This window comes from Ceratotherium simum, chromosome 16 (assembly GCF_057802395.1).
Source record: "Ceratotherium simum simum isolate JZ-2026a chromosome 16, ASM5780239v1, whole genome shotgun sequence".
NCBI lineage: Eukaryota > Metazoa > Chordata > Mammalia > Perissodactyla > Rhinocerotidae > Ceratotherium > Ceratotherium simum.
This window is the reverse complement of record NC_141915.1, coordinates 13,507,042-13,530,750: the sequence shown is the minus strand read 5'-3', so window position 1 is coordinate 13,530,750 and position 23,709 is coordinate 13,507,042. Positions and strand designations below refer to the sequence as shown.

The 23,709-nt window shown below is 50.6% G+C and overlaps 1 protein-coding gene across 2 annotated transcripts in view; it reads left to right on the top strand.

Moving 5' to 3' along the window:
* Positions 1-12,100: 12,100 nt before the first annotated feature.
* Positions 12,101-23,709, top strand: part of SPNS3 (SPNS lysolipid transporter 3, sphingosine-1-phosphate (putative)) — a 46,940-nt gene continuing 35,331 nt past the window's right edge. For both annotated transcript variants that reach the window (XM_087440607.1, XM_087440608.1), the window contains exons 1-5: positions 12,101-12,496; positions 16,189-16,254; positions 21,223-21,359; positions 22,110-22,261; positions 22,973-23,039. In XM_087440607.1, coding sequence (XP_087296733.1) covers positions 12,286-12,496; positions 16,189-16,254; positions 21,223-21,359; positions 22,110-22,261; positions 22,973-23,039 — 633 coding nt within the window. In that variant the 5' untranslated portion in view covers positions 12,101-12,285. The remainder of the gene's footprint in view (positions 12,497-16,188; positions 16,255-21,222; positions 21,360-22,109; positions 22,262-22,972; positions 23,040-23,709) is intronic.

Below are 23,709 nucleotides of genomic sequence, written 5' to 3'. Positions count from 1 at the left end.
GGCCGCCAGCAGCAGAGAGTGCGCACTTAACCGCTAAGCCACGGGGCCGCCCCATATTTTATTTATTTATTGTTGCTCTTGTGAAAACAGTTATTTTCTTCATTTCATTTTGGATTGTTCATTGCAAGTGTATAGAAATACAATTGATTTTTGTGCATTGATCTTGTATTGATTTTGTGTATTGATCTTGTATCGATTTTTTTTTTACAAATTTTATTTATTTATTTCCTTTTCCCCAAAGCCCCAGTAGACAGTTGTATGTTGTAGTTGCACATCCTTCTAGTTGCTGTATGTGGGACGCGGCCTCAGCATGGCCGGAGAAGCGGTGCGTCTGTGCGCGCCCGGGATCCAAACCCGGGCCGCCAGCAGTGGAGCGTGCGCGCTTAACCGCTAAGCCACGGGGCCGGCCCTGATCTTGTATTGATTTTGTGTATTGATCTTGTATATTGTATTCTGTAACCTTGCTGAACTCATTTATTAGTTCAAATAGTCTTTTAGTGGATTCCTTAGGGTTTTCCACATACAAGATGATGTCATCTGTGAGTAGAGATAGTTTCACTTCTTCCTTTCCAATCTAGGTACCTTTTATTTCTTTTTCTTGCCTAAATGCCCTGGCTGGAAGCTCCACTACAATGTTGAGTAAAAGTGGTGAGAGCAGACATCTTTGTCTCATTCCTGATCTTAGGGGGAAAGCATCCAGTCTTTCATCCTAAGTATGATGTTAGCCGTGGGTTTTTCACAGATGCTCTTTTTCATGTTGAGGAAGTTCCCTTCTAGTCTTAGTTTGAGAGTTGTTATCAGGAAAGGGTGTTGGATTTTGTTAAATGCCTTTTCTGCATCTGTCGAAATGATCACATGATTTTTGTTTATTGATGTGATATATTACATTAATTGATTTTTCAAATGTTACACCAACTTTGCCTCCCTGGGATAAATCCTGCTTGGTCATGATGTATAATTCTTATAATAAAAAATTACTATTAAGCAGCTAAATTTGGGGGTAATTAGCTAAGCAGCAATAGATAACTAGTTGAAGCTGCCTGGTGTGAGGCCATGGGCACCTCTTTGCCACCTTAGCCCCCAGAGGATTGTGACCACGAGTGGGGCAGCTACCTTCTCTGGGGTCTGCTCTCTTCGCAGCTTCAAGGGCCTCTTCTCTCCAAGGCTTGGTGGTGGGATAGCCTCACATGGCGCTGGGAGCCACAGACTCCCTCTTCTCTCTGGTGGCACAGGGTTACAGCTGGAGCATGGGACACCTGGAGGCAGAGCTGGGGCTAGAACCTGAGCCTCATGTCCCCTGAATTTCCAAATTCTTTCTTTGGGAGCGAGGACTCAAGCTTGGCTCTCAGCTGTGTCCTCCTGCGGCTTTCAGTCATGCTTAGATGCATGAGGAAGACAGGTGTTGTCTATTTGCATGAGGGTCTAGGTTGTCCTCTGGAAAATAACTCACCCTAAATAATAAGAGAGTCAGGCCCTCAGGCTGGTTGGAGCAAACCTCCCATGCTGGAAGGCAGAGTGATGCCCTGACTGCTCCGGCCCACTGCTCAGGTTGTGCTCTGTTCCTCAGACCCCAGTCCATGCCAAAGGGGGAGGGAGCTGTGAACATTACTAGAGGAGTGGCTTCTCTATGTCTCTGAGAAATGCTGGCAGCCCCACAGAGAGATGCTCCTGTGTGCAGAGAGAGCCTAGATGTCATATACTTGAGAGAGCATTCTGGGCACATGCAAGACTCCCTCTGCCTGGTCCCAAAAGAAGTGTGTGGAGTCGTAGTTTCAAAAGGGGATAGAGTTCTAGGTATTTTGCTGGTAAAGGCTAGAGCGACAGAAATACTTTTGCTGAAATTGAGAGCAGGCTGGTGCGCCTGGTGGCCTGAGAAGCAAGGTTCGTTCTCTCATTCAGAACACCCGTTCTGTCTTCCTGCTCTGGTCAACGCCTGGGCCAGGCTCTAGGGGAGGTAGAAAGGGCTCACACACTGCCTTCCCTTAAGGGGCTCGCTGACCTGTGGGGAGATAGAAGATCCCAATGATGAGCAGTAGGTATCATGATAAAGATAAGCACTCAGCCAAGCCTGCAGGCTTCCTGGAGGAAGTGACCTCTGAGTGGAGTTTGGAAACATCAGTAGAAGGTGGCAACATGAAGCTGATGCGGTGGGTGTCGAAAGCTCAGCGAGCAGGGAGAGCCGGGATGGGGGTAGTCTAGAACATTCTCTTCCTCCTTTTTCATCATTCTCTGCCCACCTCCTTTTTCCTTCTCCCTGTCTTCCTTTGCTCTTCTGTTCCCATCTTCCTGTGAGTTTGCCAGCCTCCCCTATCCCCACCCCACCCCCAGTCCAGGCCCATCGCTCACCAGGGCTAGGTCTCTACTAACTGCCAGTCCCTGTGTTCATGGAGTCCAAGGGAAGGAAGGAATTTTCAAAACTGCTGCCAAACCAGGAGAGCCCAGGTGAAGAGTGGAGTGACCTCTGCAGGCCTGACCTTTCTGTGGGGCTGCACCCACGTGGCACCAGCAGCCCTGACCCTGCAGCCACACGCGTAGCACACAGTCCTGTTTATTTTGTTTTGTTTCACAGCATTATTTTTTTGTGTGATTATAAAAACCATACATGCCAGTACTTTTTCTTTTTTTAAACTATTACATAAGTGATACACTGCAGAAAAATTAGTATATACAAGTAAGACAAGAAGGTAGTATTGCAAAGAGGATAGGGGCACAGAGTTCAGAGCCACGTGGGGCAGTTATTTAGCCTCTTTGTGCCTCAGTTTCCTCATCTAGAAAATAAGTGTAATTGTCATACCCCATTCACAAGTGGTTGCAGGTCCCAGCACATAGTAGGTGCTATGTTAGTATTTGCTATTATTATTATTGGCAAGTAAATAAAAAAATGAAAGAAAAGAAAGGAAAAAAATTACCTATAATTCTCTAAGCCTGAGATAAGGACTGTTAACCCTTTGGGCTATATCCCTCCAAACTTTGCTCTGTGTACAGTATATGCTCTATAAATATGGTGGGTATATACCCAATGCAGCATACAATATTGTCACAACTCTTATTTTCCCAATTAATCGCTCATGCTTGCACGTGTTTTATTAGCAAGAAATCCAGGATCTTGAGACCATCCTGAATTATCTAGGAACTTTGAGGGCTTCAACCAGGCCTGGAATAGTGACGGCTGTTACTTCTTATGGCCACATGGTGTCGCTATTGAAGCCTGGTCCCAACCAGTCCCCAGGACATGCTGGTGAATGATACTGTTAGATCTTTTTGAAGACGTGCTCACCTCAGCTAGGGGTCCCCCCAGGCCTGAGATCCCAAGCTTGCAGCTTTCAGTGCTCAGCAGCTCCCTTTCCTGTACACTTCCCACTAGCTAGGGTGCCTGCTTCGAGAGTTCTAGGTTAGGACAGTTTCAGGCATTTGCCGCCTCCTAGACCCAGAACCTCAATTTTCTTTTCCTCCTCAGGAACCCACCCTAGGGACTTGTATAAACCCTCCATACATAGTGGGTTAGATTGCACGCCCTTTTCCTGGGAATGTGGTTGCTCACTCGTTCATGTAGTGCGGGCAACCCTCTCAGGCGCTGAGGTGGTTAGCCATGTGTGGAAGACATTGGCTCACCCAATGGCTACTTTCCTTCCCCTTCTTCCTCACTAACAGAGACAGCCTCCCATGGTACCCACCTTCCCAGCTTCTCCTGCAGCTGGGGCAGGACACGTGACTCAAACCTGGCTGGTAGGTCCTGAGGGAATGCCAACTGGAGGATTTCTAGAAAAGATTTTCCTCCCTGATAAATACACATGAACACATTTCAGGAGAAATCTCCTTCCTTCTTGCATGTGAGATGACAAGACTCAAGACGAAGGCTGTGGTCGCCAGCCTGCAAGATGATCTCCAGTGAGCTTCACCACCTGGTATTCATGCCTTTGTGTGGTCCTCTCCCACAATGGGTCAGGCCTGGCCTGTGTGACCAAGGGAAGTAGCAGAATACAGACCTAGAAGGCTATGTCGTGAAAGGTACAGAAGTTTCTGCCTTGGTCCCCACAGAATGGCTCCCTCTGGAGGAAGCCAGCCACCATGCCGTGAGGACATTCAAAAAGTCCTGTAAAGAGGAACCAACAGCCAGCACCAACTTGCCAGCCATGTGTGTAAGCCACCTCAGAAATGGGCCCTCCAGCCCCAGTCAAGCTTTCGGATGATTGCAGCCCCAACTGATATCTCACTGCAGCCTCATAGGAGGCCCTGAGTCAGAGCACCCAACTAAAGTACTTCTGAATTCCCATTGAAACCATGGGAGATAATAAATGACTGTTGTTGATTAAAGGGGATTTGTTATATGGCAATAGATAAATAACCAAAGGCCAACATTATAAAGATTTATAAACACTATGAAAAGGAAAGATGGAAAACACCAGAGTCTTTGATGATGTCATGGTGCCACCAAGTTAACCAACCTGAAACCTCCTGCTTCCTGACTTCTTCTCATGTGAGGTAATTAATGTCCTTGTTTAGCTGCTGCTGGGTCTGCTTGCAGCCAAATGCATCCTTACTGATTCATCCTTTAAAAGAAGACTTCCTGGGAATTTCTGAAGAGTGATTCCTGGGTGATTTCCTGTCACCTTTTCTTCTGTGCGGCAGGAAATTTCTTTTACTAAAAAAAAAAAAAGGGACACAACTTCAAACTGTGATGAGAGCCCTTCTGGAAAGTTTCCACTAAAAAGAATCTCAAATAAACTTCTGTATTAGTCAGAGTTTATGGGGGCAAGTAACCAAGTGAGTTACGATGGGATGGGCCAACTCACAAGTTTTTATTGTATTTATTTTTATTATTTTTGTCTAAATGGGGTCGTACTGGACGTGATTTTTTTTTTTTTTGGTGAGGAAGTTTAGCCCTGAGCTAACATCTGTTGCCGATCCTCCTCTTTTTGCTGAGGAAGATTGGCCCTGAGCTAACATCTGTGCCCATCCTCCTCTATTTTATGGGGGGTGCCTGCCACAGCGTGGCTTGGCAAGTGGTGGGTAGGTCCTCACCCGGGATCTGAACCTGTAAATCCCAGACCGCCAAAGGGGAGTGTAACAAGTGTAAACTTAACTGCTACGCCACCGGGCAGCCACTGGACATGCTTTTTGTACATTCTTATTTATAATTCACCATCATATCCTGAACACCTTTCAGATCAACATAGACTAACATTATGTAAAGAGCTGTCTGGTGCTCCATTGTGTAGAAGTAATGTTATTTATTTGACCAATCCCCTGAAACCTGGAATCTAGACTTTTGCCACTTTTTTGATATTACAATCACCACATTAATTTTTTTATTGTGGTAAAATATGTAAAACATAAAATTTACTGGTGTAAATATATTTAAGTATATATTTCAGTGGCATTAAGTACATTCATCTTGTTGTGCAACCATCACCGCTACCCATCTCCAGAACTTTTTCATCATCCCCAACTGAAACTCCATACCCATTAAACAACAACTCTCCGTTGATGCCTCCCCAACAGCAACTACCGTTCTAATTTTGGTCTCTATGATTTTGCCTACTCTAGGTACCTCATATAAGTAGAATCAGACAATATTTGTCCATGTGTGTCTGCTTTATTTCGCTTAGCATAACATCATCAAGGTTCATCTGCGTTGTAGCATGTGTCAGAATTTCCTTCCTTCTTCTGCTTCTTTTTTTTTTTTGCTGAGGAAGATTCATCCTGAGCTAACATCTGTGCCAATGTTCTTCTATTTTTTAGTATGTGGGCTGACAGCACAGCATGGCTGCTAACAGGGCAGTGTAGGTCTGCACCCGGGAACCGAAACTGGCTGGCTGAAACGGAGCATGCTGAACTTAATCACTAGGCCACCAGAGCTGGCCCAAATTTCCTTCCTTTTTAAGGCTGAATAATATTCCATCATATGAATATACCACATTTTGCTTATCCATTCATCCATTGATACACATTTGGGTTGTTTCTACCTTGGCTATCGTGAGTAGTGCTGCTATGAACATGTTGTTGTTAGTGCCGTGGAGTCGATTCTGACTCCTGGTGGCCCTGTGTACAGCAGAGTGGAACCCTGCCCCGTCTTTCTGCGCCATCCTCTCACCTTCCGGCGCTCTATCAGACAATGCTCTGCTGCTATTCATAGGCTTTTCATGGCCAGTTTTTCAGAAGTGGGTGGCCAGGTTCCTCTTCCTAGTCTGTCTTAGTCTGGAAGCTCTGCTGAAACCTGTCTACCATGGGTGACCCTACTAGTATTTGAAACACCCGTGGCATAGCTTTCAGCATCACAGCAACATGCAGCTGTCACAGTATGACAACCAACAGATGAGTGGTGTGGTTCCCTGAGCGGGAAATGAACCCTGACCGCGGTGGTGAGAGCGCTGAATCTTAACCACTAGACCACCAGGGCTGGCCTCTGCTGTGAACATGGGTGTACAAGTATTTACTTGAGTCCCTTCTTTCAATTCTTTTGGGTATGTAACTAGAAGTGCACATTTACTTTTAAGGGAAAGTGATTTTGAACATATTTTGCCTCAATTTGCAGAAACCGCAAACTCTGCAGTGCCAGACAGCCTGAGTCTTGCTGGGGCTGGGAGGGGGCTGCCGCATGTGGTGAAGGATTTGCAGCCAGCATAAAGGTGACCCATCCTCTTCCCGTGTCCTCCTGTGTGACTGGGGGCCCCAGATCATGCACAACATTGTCTTCCTCAGTACGCGCTTTTCTCCTTCAAAAACATCCTGTCAATGTCTATGTGGAAATTTTTCTGTCTTTTCAAAAGCAGAACTTTTGGGTCCTGGCTCCCACGTGAAGGTCAGAAGGCAGCAGCATCTGCCTGGAGACTTCTGGAGAAATCAGTGGGATCTATGGGAGTTGCAGCAGGATGCCTGCCCTCAAGGAGCCTGCAGCTGAGGTGAGTGACAGACACACAGGCAAACTGCGAAGCGGAGTGGACCTTCTGGGACCATCCAATCTCTCCACCACCATGACCACCAATGTTGTGGGGAATAGGGAAGCCGAGGCCCAGAGTGGGAAAGAGTCCTGTTGTCCCCTCGCAGGATTGGAATCCGGGCTTTTAATCACCCATGACCCTGTGCTGCCCCCTACTGGCCTCTTGCTCCTGGGGCGAGATGTTCTTCAGCTTTTTTCCTAAGCAGCCTCTGGGGCAAAACCTCTTTATCCAGAACCCCTCGAGGGGTCAAATCCTGGGTCCCTGGGTGGGAGCCACACTTGGAAGCTTAGGAGTCCAGGGCCGTTGGTCATATCTCGATGCTGCCCTCCTGGCCAATACCCAGCATCCCTGATCTGACCAGTCCTGGGAGTTCTGACCCATGAGCGGCTCCTTTGTCCCTGCCTGGCTTTGAAAGCCAAGGCAGGGTGGCGTTCTGGCCTGGCGGAGGGGAAGGCTGGACCCTGGAAAGGGGTGACCATGACCAGCCCTGTCTGGGACAGCAGCCTCTGGATGGAGGGCCGCTCTATCTTCGTGCTCACTAGGCTGCAACGCTCTTGAGTGGTTTGCATGAGTGTGAGTGTGTGTGTGCACGTTTATGTGCCTGGGTTCACACTCATACAGTCATACTTGAGGATGTAGCTCTGCCTGTCACTCCTCGGCTCTGAGAGCAAGGCTGAGACCAAAGTTCCGTCTATGTGTGCCGGGGAAAACCCATTCTGTTTAACAAACACGTAGCACTTCCTCAATACCAGGCAAAGCTCTAGGCACTTTTCAAACACTTTCTTAGTTAAGCCACAACGACCCTATGAGGTATGTACTATTATTATCCCCATTTTATAGATGAGGAAACTGAGACACAGAGAGGTGAAGTGATTTGCCTAAGATCAGATGGCCAGTGAGTGGTGAGTCTAGCTCCCGGACACAGGATCTTAGCCGTGATGCTAGACTGCCTGCATGTGCTCATGTTGGAGGCTGATTTTGAACTTCCCTTTGTTTCACCAAGACCATTGCCATGGGGGATGTGGTTGAAGCGCACGGCAGAGGCTGAGGATGGATCACCACCATTATCCCAACAACAATAATAATAGTCCACACTCAGTGTGCCAGGCCCGACGCTGGGAATAGTGTCACATGGACTAGTCTCAGCTCCTCCTCACAGTGAACCCCTCAAGCACTTCTTCTTCTCTGTGTCACACGTGAGGACACGGAGACTCAGAGAGCTTGGGGACTTGCCCAAGGCACAAAACCAGGAAGAAGCAAAATTGGAATCGGAACCCAGGCCTGTCAGACAGCAAAGTGCACATTCTTGCTGTGTTGCCAGACTGGTTTTTTGTTTGTTGGTTTGCCTTAACTTTTTAAAAAAAAAATTGAGGTGCAATTCACATAACATAAAAATTTAAACATTCTAAAGCATACAATTCGCTTATTCACAATTCGTACATTCACAATATTGTGCAACTATCACCTCTCTCTAGTTCCAAAACATTTTCATCACCCTGAAGGAGACCTTGTAGCCTTCAAGCATTCCCTCCTCTCAGCCCCTGACAACCACGAACCTGCTTTCTATTTCTATAGACTTAACTATTCAGGATATTTCATAGAAATGGAATCATATAATATGTGGCCTTTTGTGTCTGACTTCTTTCACTTAACATGTTTTCAAGGTTCAAGGATCAGGACCTCATTCCTTTTTATGGCTGGATGATATTCCATTGCATGTACAGTCATGTGTTGCATAATGACGTTTCAGTCAATGATGGAATATGCATCAAATATGATGGTGGTCCCATATGATTAGTGCCATATGGCATAGCTGTGTAGTAGGCTGTACCATCTAGGTTTGTGTAGGTACACTCTGTGATGTTCGCACAGTGACAAAATCGCCTGACAATGCATTTCTCGGAATGTGTCCCCGTCATTAAGCAACACATGACATTTTGTTTACCCGTTTATCAGTTGATGGACAAGTAAGTTGTTTCCACATTTTCACTGTTGTGAATAGTGCTGCTATGAACATTCATATACCAGTATTTGTTTGAGCCCCTATTTTCAATTCTTTAGGAATATACCTAGGAGTGGAATTGCTGGTTATGTGGTAATTCTATGTTTAAACTTGTGAGGAACGACTATACCATTTTCCACGCTGGCTGAACCCTTTTACATTCCCACCAGCAACGTATGAGGGTTCCAATTTCTCCACATTCTCACCCACATTTGTTATTTTCTGTATTTTTCATTTAATTTTTAAAAAAATTCTAGCTGTCTTAGTGGGTATGAAGTGGTATCTCATTTTTTTTTTTTTGTGAGAAAGATCAGCCCTGAGCTAACGTCCATGCTAATCTTCCTCTTTTTGCTGAGGAAGACCGGCTCTGAGCTAACATCTATTGCCAATCCTCCTCCTTTTTTTTCTTCCCCCCAAAGCCCCAGTAGATAGTTGTATGTCATAGTTGCACATCCTTCTAGTTGCTGTATGTGGGACGCGGCCTCAGCATGGCCGGAGAAGTGGTGTGTCAGTGCGCGCCCGGGATCCGAACCCGGGCTGCCAGTAGCGGAGCTCGCACACTTAACCGCTAAGCCACAGGGCCGGCCCTCTCGTTTTTTTTGATTTTTACTTCCCTCATGACTAGTGATATTGAGCATCTTTTCATTTCCTTGTTGGTCATTTGTTTATCTTCCTTGGAGAACTGTCTATTCTGTCCTTTGCTCAACTTTATTTGGGTTGTTTTCCTTTTGTGCTTTCACTGTTTATTTATTTATTTATTTATTTATTTATTTATTTATTTATTTATTTTTAAAGATTTTATTTATTTTATTTTTTCCCCCCAAAGCCCCAGCAGATAGTTGTATGTCATAGCTGCACATCCTTCTAGTTGCTGTATGTGGGACTCTGGCCTCAGGATGGACGGAGAAGTGGTGCCTCGATGCGCACCCGGGATCCGAACCCGGGCCACCAGCATCGCAGCGCGCGCACTTAACCACCAAGCCACAGGGCCGGCCCCCCTCACTTTTTATTTAGAAATAATTTCCAACTTACAGAAAAATCACAATATAGTACAAAGAAACCCATATAATCTTTACTCAAAATCCATCTATTATTAACATTTTGACCCATTTGTTTCTATCTATCTGTCTATCTATCTACTATTTTTTTTTCCTGAACCACTTGAGAGTAAGTTGCATACATCATGGCTTTTTACCCCTAAATACTTCAGAATAAGGACTTCATTACATAACCATAGTATAGTTATCAACTTCAGTAAATCTGACACTGATATGATACTCCTTCCTAATCTACTGTCTGCGTTCCAATTTTATCAATTGATCCAATAACGTGCATTTTCCCTTCCAGTACAGGACCGTCTAGAGTCCCATGTTGCACATAATTATCATCTCTCTTTTAATCTGAAACAATCCCTTAATCTAAGAAAGACATAAATAACGTTTTATGACTTTGAAATTTTTTAATAATACAGTCCCTTTAAAAAAATAGTGTTCCAGGTGCCGGCCCCGCTGCGTAGTGGTTAAGTGCGTGCGCTCCGCTGCTGGTGGCCTGGGTTCGGATCCCAGGCGTGCACCTATGCACCGCTTGTCAGGCCATGCTGTGGCGGCGTCCCACATAAAGTGGAGGAAGATGGGCACAGATGTTAGCTCTGGGCCAGTGTTTCTCAGCAAAAAGAGGGGGATTGGCATGGATGTTAGCTCAGGGCTGATCTTCCTCACCAAAAAAAAAAAAAAAATAGTGTTCCATGCTCTTGCCATACGATCCAGCAATTATGCTTCTTGGTATTCACACAAAGGAGTTGAGAACTTATGTCTACACAAAAACCTGCACACAGATGTTTATAGCAGCTTTATTCATAATTGCCAAATCTTGGAAGCAACCAAGATGTCTGTCGGTAGGTGAAAGGATGAATAAACTGTGGTACATCCAGACTATGGAATATTATTTAGCACTAAAAAGAAATGAGCTATCAAGCCATTAAAAGACCTGGAGGAACCTTAAATGCCTATTAGTAAATGAAAGAAACTAATCTGAAAGACTGCATACTCTACGATTCCAATATGACATTCTGGAAAAGTCAAAACTGAGGAGACAGTAAAAAGATCAGGGGTTTCCAAGGGTTGAGGGGAGAGAGGGATGAATAGGTGGACCATAGAGGATTTTTAGGGCAATGAAACTACTCTGTATGCTACTATAATGGTGGATATATGTCATACATTTGTCCAAACCCATAGAATGTACAACACCAAGAGTGAACTCTAATGTAAACGATGGACTTTGGTGGTAATAATGTGTCAAAGAAGTTCATCGATTATAACAAATGTCCCACTCTGGTGGGGACATTGATAATGGGGAGTCTGTGCATGTGTAGGAGCAGGGAGTGTATGGGAGCTCTCTGTACCTTCCCCTCAATTTTGCTGTGAACCTAAAACTGCTCTAAAAAATAAAGTCTATTAAAAAAAAAAATAGTGTCCTTCAATTTGGGTTTGTCTGATGTTTCCACGTGATTAGATCCGGTCGCGCATTCCTGGCCGGAATCCTGCCTAGACGATATTGTGCCCTGCTCAGGTGCTCACTGTACCTCATTGATGATGCTATTCTAATCCTTTGGTCAACATGTTGCTTGATTCTTCTACTGTATAGTTACTCTCCCCCTACCTCCCACTACTAGTAAACAATACACAAAGAGACACTTGAGGACCACGCCAATATCTTGCCCCCCATCAAAAACTCCCCCCTGGATTTTGCTTCCATTGGTGAGTTTTGCCCAGGCTGTCTTCCTGTAGGCAGCCCCTCGGGCATCCTTGTTTCTCCAGGTAGGGCATTAGACAGGAGTGGGTGCTAGCCTTCACTTACAGTCCAGTCCAGTGCTGCCCTCCTGGCCAATACTCAGCCCTCCTGATTTGACCCGAGCTCGAGTCCCTTCTTCGTTCACAGCCCACCTCTCGTGTGGGCAGCCAGACCCTCTCACAGTGAGCAAGACTCTGGAGACCCATCTCGTTTCCTGTCCTGAGAAGCTTCTCTTCCTCATCGCAGCCACTGTAGCCACTGCAGCCGCAGGCTCGACCAAGGGCACGGTACTGTCCAGTCACCCAGGGTGGGGGGGCTGGGAGCTGTCTTCCTCCTTAGCAGTGCTTAGAGACTGGGGATGGTGAAATCTCACCGGCGAGGCTGTGGTGGGCTCATCAGGAACCTGTGATAAGATGCCAAGCAGTTAAGGCAGCTGCTTTGAGGTTGAGAGGCTGGGAGCCCACAGGAAGTGAGCTTTCGGTGCAGAGCCCATGTGTCTTCGCTTCGGCACTCGTCCTGGGCCAGCAGCTGCAGGCTGGTGAGGGTGCGGGCATGTCCGCGGAGCGCCGGGTGCCTGGGGCAGAGGGGCCTCAGGGCCGTTCCCCAGGGCCAGGCGGGTGCTCTGGGCCCTCGGGCTCAGGTCAGTGCCCCCCTTCAGCCATGCCCGCCCCCTGGACCCTGCCCCGCTGGAGAGCTAATGTGGCCGCTGCCGTGCTCTGCTACATCAACCTCCTGAACTACATGAACTGGTTCATCATCGCAGGTGAGGAAGCAGACGGGCCTCCTGGGCAGCACCTGCTCGTCCCCTCACTGGCTGCTCTGCTACCGGCTGGCGTTGCGTATCCCCCGTGGCCTTCCGTCCTGCAAACTTTCTTCCTGTGCAGCGCATCCCTGCTGTTCTCACCCCTGGAGGTGTTTTCAGCCAAGCCTGACGGGGGGAAGGCCGATTGAGCTCCCAGTGCCGCCCCAAACTAAGAGTGTGCACATGGGTGTGGGTGCACAATGGGTGGGTGAGCACAGCAGGGAGGACCAGCCTTCAGGCAAAGGCCCGGAGGTTCTGGGTGGAATGCCGGGGTAAGGTTACGGAAGATAGGGCAGCCTGGCCCAGCTCCCAAGCAAGAAATAGCTTGCTGGGTGTTTCCGGGACAGCAGGCTGCGTGCAAACCTTCCACATTCTGCCTTCCTTCCTGCAGACACCAGGCTTCTGCTCTGTCTTCTTGTCACTCACTCATTTACTCATTCATTCATTCAAGGTTCAACCTTCTTTTCTCTCTTCGTCACTGATTCATTCAAGATTGACTGAGCACTAACTGTGGGCAAGATCCTCTGGTGGGCCTTGGGGACCCAGGGGAGGGGCAGTCAATCTTATATTTCCTGAACTCAGGAATGACAATCTCATGGGGCAGAGGGAGAAGCTCATTAACAGGGATCCTGCAAGGCACAGAGATGTGGCCAGGCGAGGGAGGCACAGACCAGCCTGTGGAGCTCTGAGGGGGCACCTGCAGTGGCCAGGCATCGCTGGGGCCAGGATATTGATTCATCAGCTACCAGCCTGGCACACCAGAAGCAGATGTGGAATGAATGGGACTCAGAGGGTTGCAGACAGCACCAGACCCAGAGTCGGTCTTTTTTTTTTTTTTTTTTTTGTGAGGAAGATCAGCCCTGAGCTAACATCCACGCTAATCCTCCTCTTTTTGCTGAGGAAGACCGGCTCTGAGCTAACATATATCGCCAATCCTCCTCCTTTTTTTTTTTCCCCCAAAGCCCCAGTACATAGTTGTATGTCATAGCTGCACATCCTTGTAGTTGCTGTATGTGGGACGCAGCCTCAGCATGGCCGGAGAAGCGGTGCGTCGGTGCGCGCCCGGGATCCGAACCCCAGCCGCCAGCAGCTAAGCGCGCGCACTTAACTCCTAAGCCACGGGGCCGGCCCCCGGTGTCCGTCTTTGAGGAGCTCAGAGGGACACAGAACACATGTACCAGTAGCTCTAAGACGGAACAGAGTGGGGTGAGACTCAGCGGGGCAGCCCCAGGACGAGTGACTGAGGGTTCCGGCAGAATTCACGGAGGAGGGGAATTTAGTTTGGGCCTTGAAGGCCGAGAAATTTGACAAGGCAGGAATGGGGTGAGGCATGGGCATTCAGAGAGAGGGGTCAGCGTGAGCCAAGGCACATGGGGTGAAAGTGCATGCTCTGATCAGGGATGGAGAGGGGGAAGGAAGTAGGAAGCTATTCTAAAAGGGTGTTTGGGGCCAAATCATAGGCTTCTTGGGTGCCAGGCTGGGAGCTTGGACTCTCTGCCGAGGCAAAGGGGAGCTATGGAAACATTTTTTAAGGGAGGGACTAATAATCAGATTTGAGGCCCTGATGGAGGCAAATGAGATGGGGAGGTCAATTCAGAGCTCCTGCAATGGATTAGGCCAAAGCTGAGGAGGCCTGGGTTGGAGTGTGGGTGGCGGGCATGAAGAGGAGGGGAGGCAGCAAGAGACAGAGGGGAGCGGGCAATCGTGAGTGTGGAGCTCTTTGAGCCCCTCTGGCTGGGTCCCTGCTCTCTGGCCACTCGCCCTGGGAGGCCCCTGGCCGGGCCGTCAGACCCTGAGTCCTGCCTGCCTGAGGCCCCATCACTGTTGGGACTTCCTCTGGCTGTACAGAGGAGGCAGGAGAAGTGAAACCACGCTGGGGACGGCTGGGGGCAGCCATTCTCAGGGCAATGAGAATTCTTGTGTGGGAAGCAGCTCTTCGGGAGGCCAGAGTGACAGCTTAAAGGTGAAAAACGATGCTGGGGCCACACCTGGCCCTGGGCTGCCCCCAGAGCGCCACAGGATTGGGAGGAGCCAAGAGCAGACAAAACGAGGGGACCAGCCCTTCCTGGAATGGAAGAAGAGTGCGATTATAGAGAATTTTTATGTGGCTATTTACTTTGCTTATCTGTGTTGTCTGTTTTTTTCTCTCCAACGAATATATCTTATTAGTGTAATTACAAATATTAAAAGGAAGGAAAGACATGCAGGGTGGTGGGCCTGGATGCTGTGGCGACCGGGCCCAAAGTCAGTATCTAAACAAACATCTCTTCCTTCGCTTCTCTGCTCCTTTGACCTGTCTTTGCCTGCTGGCGGGTCTTGGGGGAGTAGATGTGGGGCTTTCTTCCCCACCATGTGGGCATTTCTGCAGGGCCCCATCTGGGGCCTTCTGCTCTCTTCTGTCACCCCGGGTGGTAGGGTGAGCTGCCTCTGGCTGGGACTCTAGTGCCAGCTCCAATTCCAGCTGCACAACCGTGGGAGGCTGGAGCCTCTGTTTCCTCATCTGCATAATGGGGACAATGACAGTCCCCACCTCTTAGGGCCACAATTGCAAGTGTCCAGCTCAGGGCCTGGGCCTTGGCCATCCCGTAATTCAGGGAGAGTGATGACTGTTCCTGATAATGACGGGGCCAGAGCCTCCCAGCTCAGACGAGCAGGTGCTTTGGTCCTGACTAACTCTTTCTGAACTATCACCAAGGGGCTGGGGGGATTTCAGGGAACAGAGCCCGGGGTCTTGGGGCCCGCTTCCTCTCTCTGCATTGGGCTGAGCACCCACTGCACCAGCCCATGGCCTAGCAAGATCCTGGAGGGGCTTCAGAGACCCAGCTGCCCCCAGGGCAAGAGCCTGCCGCCCTCAGGGAGGTGGGGTCATGGTCGGACCTCATGGGGACCTGCCTGTGAAGCTCTCACGTGCACTCCCATATCTGTGTGTTCATGCCTCTGGAGGAGCAGGCTTGTGCATGCACGTGTGCAGGCCTGGGCACACACGTCTTTGCATGTACATGCTCACGCGTGTATATGTACGCCTATGAATGTCTGGAATTTGCACACGAGCAGGGCTGCTGTGTTGCACAATCCCAGGGGTTTCCATTTAGGCTGGAGTCTAAGTGAATGGCTATGCACCGTGCATCAACAGGGAGCTGCCAGTCACTCTGACTGTGAAGCATGTGTGCACATGCGTGCGTGACTGTGGGTGTGTCTTTATGTGTACATCTCAGTGTATATGTGTGTCTGGGTGTACGAGACTGGGCTTACACGCCTGTGGAGTGCAGGCTCCTGTGTGTGTATATACATCTGTGCCTCTGTGAGGCTGTTTCTCTGGGCGTGCCTGTTTGTATGTGCGTATGTGGAGCCACATGTCTGTGTGTCTGCATGACTGTGTGTCTGTGGCTGGGGGTGCGTGCTTGTCTGTGCCTTCGGGATGTGTGTTTCTGTGTGTGTTTGATGTGCACTCACCTGTGTGTGCTGGCTCCTGTATCTGTGCGTGTGTGTGGTTGTACGCATGCGTGGGAGAGAGGGGAAGAGAACAGTGGGCCCGGGTGCCACGCCCTGTGCGGTGTGGGTAAGTGGTGGCCCTGTCCCAAACGCGAGGCAGCTGCCTTTAGAGGCCTGCAGGGCCACTTCCCATTTCCTGAGCGCTGTCCGTCTGTCCACAGGAGTGCTGCTGGATGTGCAGAAGTTTTTCCAGATCAGTGACAGCAATGCTGGTTTGCTTCAGACGGGTAAGGAGGGTGTCCCGGGCCTGGAGCTGGGGCCCTGGGCTCAAGCTGGAGTGGGGTCTTTCAGCGGGTCCTGTTCTGAGCCCAGCTCCAGCTGCTGGGAGATGGGGGCCAGGCTGTGCCCCTGGCACAGAGGAGTGAGCACTGAGGATGGGTGGTGTTCGGGTGTGAGGGACAGTCCGGGTGGGAGAAGGAGATGGCTCTGGCTGAGACCTCGTGCTTGAACAGCCCCTTTGGGTTTGAGGACAGGGGCTGCGGAGGGAGCAGAGGGGGAGGAGCTGGAAAGGCTCCTGAGCTTCGGATCATGGCTGTGGGGTCGGTCACTCATCCTTTCACGTTTTCTCAGCTCAGCTGGGGACCGGAAAATCAGCCAGGGCTGAGGAATCCTGACACATGCTTTCCTCTCACAGACCTGAGCAATCTGACCACCAGGACACGCACAGACACAGACACATACCCTGCCACGGGCTCAGAGGGGGTGTGGGCCCACAGAGCCACAGTCCAGCAGCGAGGAGCAGCCACATGTCCCGTTCCAAGGTGGCGGCGGTTGGGGTCATGAGGCACTAAGTTTCCCCTGGGGGTGCCTGGATGGTGGCACACACACGGACACACACATAGCCATGTGTGTGCACATACTGTCACAACTCAGGATACACCTGTGTGCACACACCCAACCTGTGACTAGCACGTGCGTGCTTCCTCTCCGCAGGCCCCTCCCCCATCCTAATAGTCCATCTCCACGCCTTGGAATGAGGCTCTCACACTGCGGTACGGGGACCCTGGGGACACAGAAGAACTTTCCAGGGGCTACATGAACAAAGTCTTGAGAGCATCTCTTTACAGATCCTCAAGGCCATGTATTTCTTTCCTAAGATGGATCTGCCTGAGAACAAGCCTCGGTTCTCCTTTCCCACATCCCGTTTAATAATCACCTGCCATCATTTTAAGCAGGAACATACACCTCTCTCCCATTCTGAGTTTTACTATGGTGCACTGCCCTGGGTGTAAAAAGCTCCAGGGTGCCAGCCAGAGGGACCCCTTGGGGATGTTTGGCTTCTGCTGGGGAGGCCCTGGGAGCAAAGCAGAGGGAGCGCCAGCAGAAACCCACTGGAGGTGTTTCCTCCCGGCCACAAGCCCATGGCAGGGCGCCAAGCCTTATCTAGCTGTTCCGATGGTGTGTGACAGTCTACTATTTATCTACGATTTAGAATTCAGAAGTGAGATGGTTGTCTCAGGGATGGGTGTCAACCCAGTTATTTCAATAAAAAAATGAAGCCAACATTTTAACATCTTTCTTACAGACAGCCAGGCTGGTCTGTCTGATGGATTTGGCAGCTAAGGACAGGTTTTGCTCATCAGACCCTACAGCGGACATTTCCCATAAACTGAATGAACTCGATCTGCCGTTCCAAGGATTTGGATGAAAATATACCTAAAAATGGACAATAGTGTTGGAAATCACATCCTTTGCAACTATTTAAACTTACAATAGAAACGTTTTAAATGTCAGCTGGGAATGCAGGAAGGGGCACACAGTTCTATAAACTTCTTTAAGCGGCAAAGAGTTAGCAGACTCTGCTTTAGACTGGGGGTCTTTTCCAATTGCTCCTGTCTAGGGGCTGAGGCCCGCAGCCAATGCTGATCTTCCAGTTATATTTGTAGCCAGAGTGAGACCGTCTCGGCTCGGTACCCACAACCTTGTAGGTCGTAAACAGACAATGGTAGTTAAGTCAACATGTCCCCTCCCTGGTTCTTACCATGGTGAACGGGATTATTACTACAAGGCCCCTGATAAGTGAGATGCCATGGAGGGAGAAGTTTGTGTGTATATGAGAGAGAGAGAGAGAGAGTACGTGAACGTGTGCATGTGGACGTGTGAGTGTGTAGTGGGGATATGTGTGAGCGTGTGTTTGGGAGTAGGTGAAGGGGAGGGTCATCTCTGCAGAAGCATCCTGAAAAGATGTGTGGAGGGGCTGGCCCGGTGGCGTAGCGGTTAAGTTCGTGCGCTCCGCTTCGGCAGCCTGGGGATCACAGGTTCAGATCCCAGGCGCCCACTGATGCACCGCTTGTCAAGCCATGCTGAGGCGGCGCCCCATATGAAGCAGAGGAAGATGGGCACAGATGTTAGCCCAGGGTCAGTCTTCCTCAGCAAAAAGAGGAGGATTGGCAATAGATGTTAGGTCAGGGCTAATCTTCCTCTCACACACGCACACACACACACATCTCTTTGTGTGTGTGGGGGGTGGGCCCGGCCTGGTGGCGTAGTGGTTAAGGGCATGCGCTCCGCTTTGGCGGCCTGGGCTTCGGATCCTGGGTGCACACCGATGCACTGCTTGTCAAGCCATGCTGTGGCGGTGCCCCATATAAAGTAGAGGAAGATGGGCACTGATGTTAGCCCAGGGCCAGTCTTCCTCAGCAAAAAGAGGAGGGTTGGCATGGATGTTAGCTCAGGCTGATCTTCCTCTCACACACACACACAAAAACAGATGCGTGGAAAGGGCCTGATGGCCAGGCTTGCCTCTGGTGACCTCAGGTGAGTCTTTCCACCATTCTGGGTCTTGTGCAACGGCCCTAAGACCCTCCCTGCTGTCTGTCCACAGGGCTGCAGAATGGAGGAAGCTGATGACTAAGAGAGGGCTTAAGAGCTCTAAGAGTGGGGTAGAGGGTGGAAGGAAGCAGTGGTCAGACTTCCCCACCCATGGAACAGAGAGGCTGCTGGAGTTAGCTAATTGATTAATAATATTTACAAAGAACACGGATGTGGCCCTTACCACGTGCCAGGCACGATTCTAAGTGCTTTATAGTATTAGCTCACTTAATCTTCAAAACAATCCCAGGAGGCAGGTATAATTATTATGCCCATTATACAGATGATGAACCTGAGGCACAGAGAGGCTGTGGGGCTTGCTGAAGGTCACGTAGCTAGTAAGTGACAAAGCTGAGATTCAAATTCAGGCAGCTGCCTGGAGAGTCCTCTTAACTCCATGCTCCTTAATCACCCCACCCCATCACAGAAATGATTTGAATTTGGAGATGCTAGGAATGAAGGCATGCCTGCCTTTCCCTTGGGGGCAGGGGTCTCCATCCCAGGGCATCTGCAGGTTTAAGGTGTTTATATCCCGTAAAGGATCCCTGCCCCAAATCTCATAAAAGTATTAGAAGATTCAGGAAATATTTTTATAACCTTTGGGTGAAGATCTGCATTAACAAGGCAGGAAACAGCCTCCCTGGAAGAAGATTGATAAATTTGACTACATCAGAGCTGAACTCTTCTGTATGATGGTGATTGAAACTATAGATGCAAGTAGTTAAAATAATAGATAACACTTGGGCGTTTACACAAAGCCAGTCACTACCTTTTATATACTTTATTTTATTTAATCCTCTTAATAACCTGGTGAGGGAAGTACTATGACTATCTCATTGTATAGTTGATGAAAGCAGAACAGGAGAGTTAAGGAATTTGCCCAAGGTCACACAGCTGGGAAGTGGTGGGGTCAGGATATGAGCCCGGGTAGTTCAATCCCAGAATTTGCATTTTAAATCCTGAATACAAATGTAAAGCATGGGGAGAAATTATTTCCAAACAACAAAGCGCCCAATAGGAAAATGAGCAGAGGATGCGAGCCCAGGAATTGCTGCTCAGCCTCACTGGGAATAAAGACAACGCAGATTACAACATCAGAGACATTTGTTTTGCAAGCATTAGATGAATGACAATAAAATGATTGATCATAAGTGTCAGCAAGGGTGCTGGCACAGACTTCTATGCAAGCGTAAACTGATACAGCCTTTTCGGAGGCCTATTTTGCCAGTAGCTATTAAAATTTTAAATGCCATTGACACCAAAGACCATTCTCTGTGGAGTATTAGGTCGAACCATATTAAATTGCCGCTTTTGTAGGTCAAAACTGGCCTAATTTCCGCAATTGCGTATGGCTCAACCCAATACTCAAGCGAGTCAGGGGAGAGTGGGAGGGACTGGAACCTGACCCGGGCCCAATCTGGACACTCATTGGGCTGAGGAAATGTCAATCATCCGTGCTCAGTGAATGGAGACCCAGACACTGGGCGGGGCCCTCCAAAGCCTGAGGCCCTTGGATGGGGGGACCGGGTGGAGGAGGGTCCAGGCTGTCCCCTGCCACCTGCCAGCTCTCTTTGGCAGCGGACACACCCTCCTCGGAGGGTGGAGGCGATTTCATTTAAGGAACAGAAGCAGTGAGGGTACCTAACCGTGTGGTATCGTCAGGCAAAAACGTGGCGGTTTCTTTGTCTTCACAGAATAACAAACGTATTCATTAATCCAGTCGCCAATTCATGAGGGTTTACTTTTAAAAATGGGATAAATGCAACTGACAACGTCAGGGGAAGGTATTACCTACTTAGGAAAACCAACGCTTTTCCAGGCTCCAGGAATCACTGGGCTCATTCTAAACCCTGCTCATCTGCTAAAAGCAGGCCCAGGCAGACCTCCCTCCCTTCCTCCACCCCCTACCCGCAGCAGGGGTGTGAGAGCAAAATCAGGCCAGTCCCAACGTCAGGCTCACAGCGGGCAGGCGTGCTCTTGCAGACAGGGCACTGGCAGGCACCAAGCACTGGCAGCTCCGTGCCAGGCTGCGTGTTCACATCTGTTTCACCTTTACACAGCATCAGAGGGTGTGTTGACTTCTCCAGTGTTGGGGTGATGCTCAGAGAGGTGGAGTTAGTAGCCCGAGGCTGCACAGTGAGCAGGTAGCAGACGCGGGATTTGAGCCCAGGCCCACCCCCCCATCTCCCACGTCCCAGTCCCCTGACTCTGGGCAGTGGGTTATGTGTTAGGCAGGGAGGGGTTCACCTCCTTCTGGCCTCGACCCACTGCCAAGGTGCCAGCTTGTTGCGTCTGAGCCAGGGCCTTTCTGGGGGCCTGCTGGGCCCGTCTGCCCACCCACCCTTGTAGGGGGATGCATGCTGCCCCTTGCCTGTCTCCTCCAGTCTTCATCGGCTGCCTGCTGCTGTCTGCACCCGTGTTTGGCTACCTGGGCGACCGACACAGCCGCAAAGCCACGCTGAGCTTTGGGATCCTGCTCTGGTCCGGAGCAGGCCTCTCCAGCTCCTTCATCTCCCCCCGGGTAGGTGCCCTCACCCTTGCACAGGCCCCAGGGGACCTTCCCTCACCTGCTTCCTCCCTGATCCAGTCCCATCAGAGCAGGGTGCAGCTGCCTGTGCTCCCTTCCAGGCTCCAGGCTGGCTCGGGGGTTGCCTTCCAGGGCTCAGAGAGGAGCCCGTTAGACTTTCTTTTTTTTTTTTTTAATTTTATTTTTCCCCCAAAGCCCCAGTAGATAGTTGTATGTCATAGCTGCACATCCTTCTAGCTGCTGTGGGACGCGGCCTCAGCATGGCCAGAGAAGCGGTGCGTCGGTGCACGCCCGGGATCCGAACCCGGGCCGCCAGTAGTGGAGAGCGCGCACTTAACCGCTAAGCCACGGGGCCGGCCCCCGTTAGACTTTCTTAACAGGAGCCTTCCTCTCTTGCACCCCCCGCTGCTGCCCGTGGCTTCATTTCCTCCGACTGTGCTAGGGACGGGGTTGGGGTAACAGCTACTGTCTGGGAGAACTGGCCTCGTTGGCAAAGGCGATGCCCAGGACAAGGGCTCCTCGGGCATGGGGGCAGGCGGTGGCTGCAGGCGCCATCGGGGGGCACCCGTGTGATTTGGGGAACCTGGGCTGGGAAGATAGTGAGGTGTTTGTAGCCCGGATGCCCTCTTCCTCCCCTGGGGGCACGTGTCACCAGGTGCCCTCAGCCCCTCTGACAAGTCCTCGGGTCCCTTGCCCCGTGGGTGATTTCTGGAACTCACCCTGGTCTTGTGTTGGCTTGCCCAGTATTCCTGGCTCTTCTTCCTGTCCCGGGGAGCCGTGGGCATTGGCACAGCAAGCTACTCCACCATTGCGCCCACCATCCTGGGCGATCTCTTTGTGAGGGACCAGCGGATCCGGGTGCTGGCCATCTTCTACATCTTCATCCCTGTTGGAAGGTTGGTATCACCCTGGACCCACTTCCTTGGGTGGTAAACTGAGGCCCAAAGGAGTCAGAACTGGAGCTGGGCTGGGGGTAGGAGACATCAGACTAGGAGGCTGGGATCTGCATCCCAACTGTACCTTTCCCTCACCATGTCACTTTGCCTCTCTGAGCCTCAGTTTCCTCATCTGTAAATGGGGGCAATAGCACCACCGATGGGCTGTGTGAGGACTAGAGATGATAAAGATGCTCCCCGCGTGCTAGTAGACTCCCGGAAGGGGTGACAAAGAGCAGCGTGGCAGAGAGGCCTGCACAGGGAGGGCCGGCTCTGGGAGGCGAGGCAGGGAAGTGCGTTAGGGCCGGCCGGGCCCCCCGCAGCGGGAAGGACAGAGTGGGGTCTGCAGCCAGGCCCCTGAGCTCTGACCCGGGTTTCCTGAAGTCACCTGACTCAGGAGGGGCTGGGCGTTGGGAGAGAGGGCAGGGGGTCCTCGTATAGGGAGACAGTGGACAGTGGTGCTGAGGATGGGCCGGGAGCCAGAGGTCACCGGTGACTTGACCAAGGGCAGTGGACATCTGGGCCTCACGTGGCTCACTGCTCCCAGGGAAAGGACTATGGGCTTCAGAGAGCCAGCTCCCTGGGGTGGGGGCACCGCGGCTCAGGCGGGCCTTGGGGCCTTGGGCCTGCCTCCCTGCCCTCACCGCCCACGTCCCTGCTCCTCTGTTGCAGTGGTCTGGGCTACGTGCTGGGGTCGGCTGTGACGGCGCTGACTGGAAGCTGGCACTGGGCCCTCCGAGTGAGTCCAGCTTCCTTTTCTTTCCTCCGCTTTCCCCCTGGGCCGGCAGGGACTTTCCAGCCTCCAGTGGCCTTAGCCACTTGGCACGGTACCTGCACCCTGCAGGGTGGTCAGGGGTCGGCAGCTTCAGACATTGGGGCCTCATGTGGAACGTGGACCATGGAAGTCGCAGCCCTGGTTCAAATCTCGGCTGCTCAGTTGCTAGCTGTGTGACCTCGAGCAAGTCACCTCTGTCTTCAGAGCCTCACTTTGCCTATCTGTAAAGTAGGGGGAGTAGTGCTTATGGGATCTGGAGGATTCATGAGACAAGGGGTGGAAAGATACTGGGGCAGGGCTGGGAGGCAGGAGGAGGTGTGGGCCCGGAAAGAGGACAGTTATGGGGCAGCACGTGCTCAGGAGTCAGGGCCAGCGTCGTCAGGGCTCCAGTGCTCGACCACGTCGGGCTCACTGATCCCAAGAGAGCAGTGTCTGTGCTGGACAGACAGGGATTAAATGAAATCCCAGAGGACCCCACTCCCCAGAGAGGCTGTGCTCTCAGGGGTGATGGGGTGAGAAACAGTTGTCTGTCAAGCTTTGTGTGTAACCAGCACCCAGGAAATGAGCCCCCTCTGCCCCCGCCAAGGCGCAGAGCATCCTAAGAGCCCGGACCACAGAGGTCAGTAACCCCCCA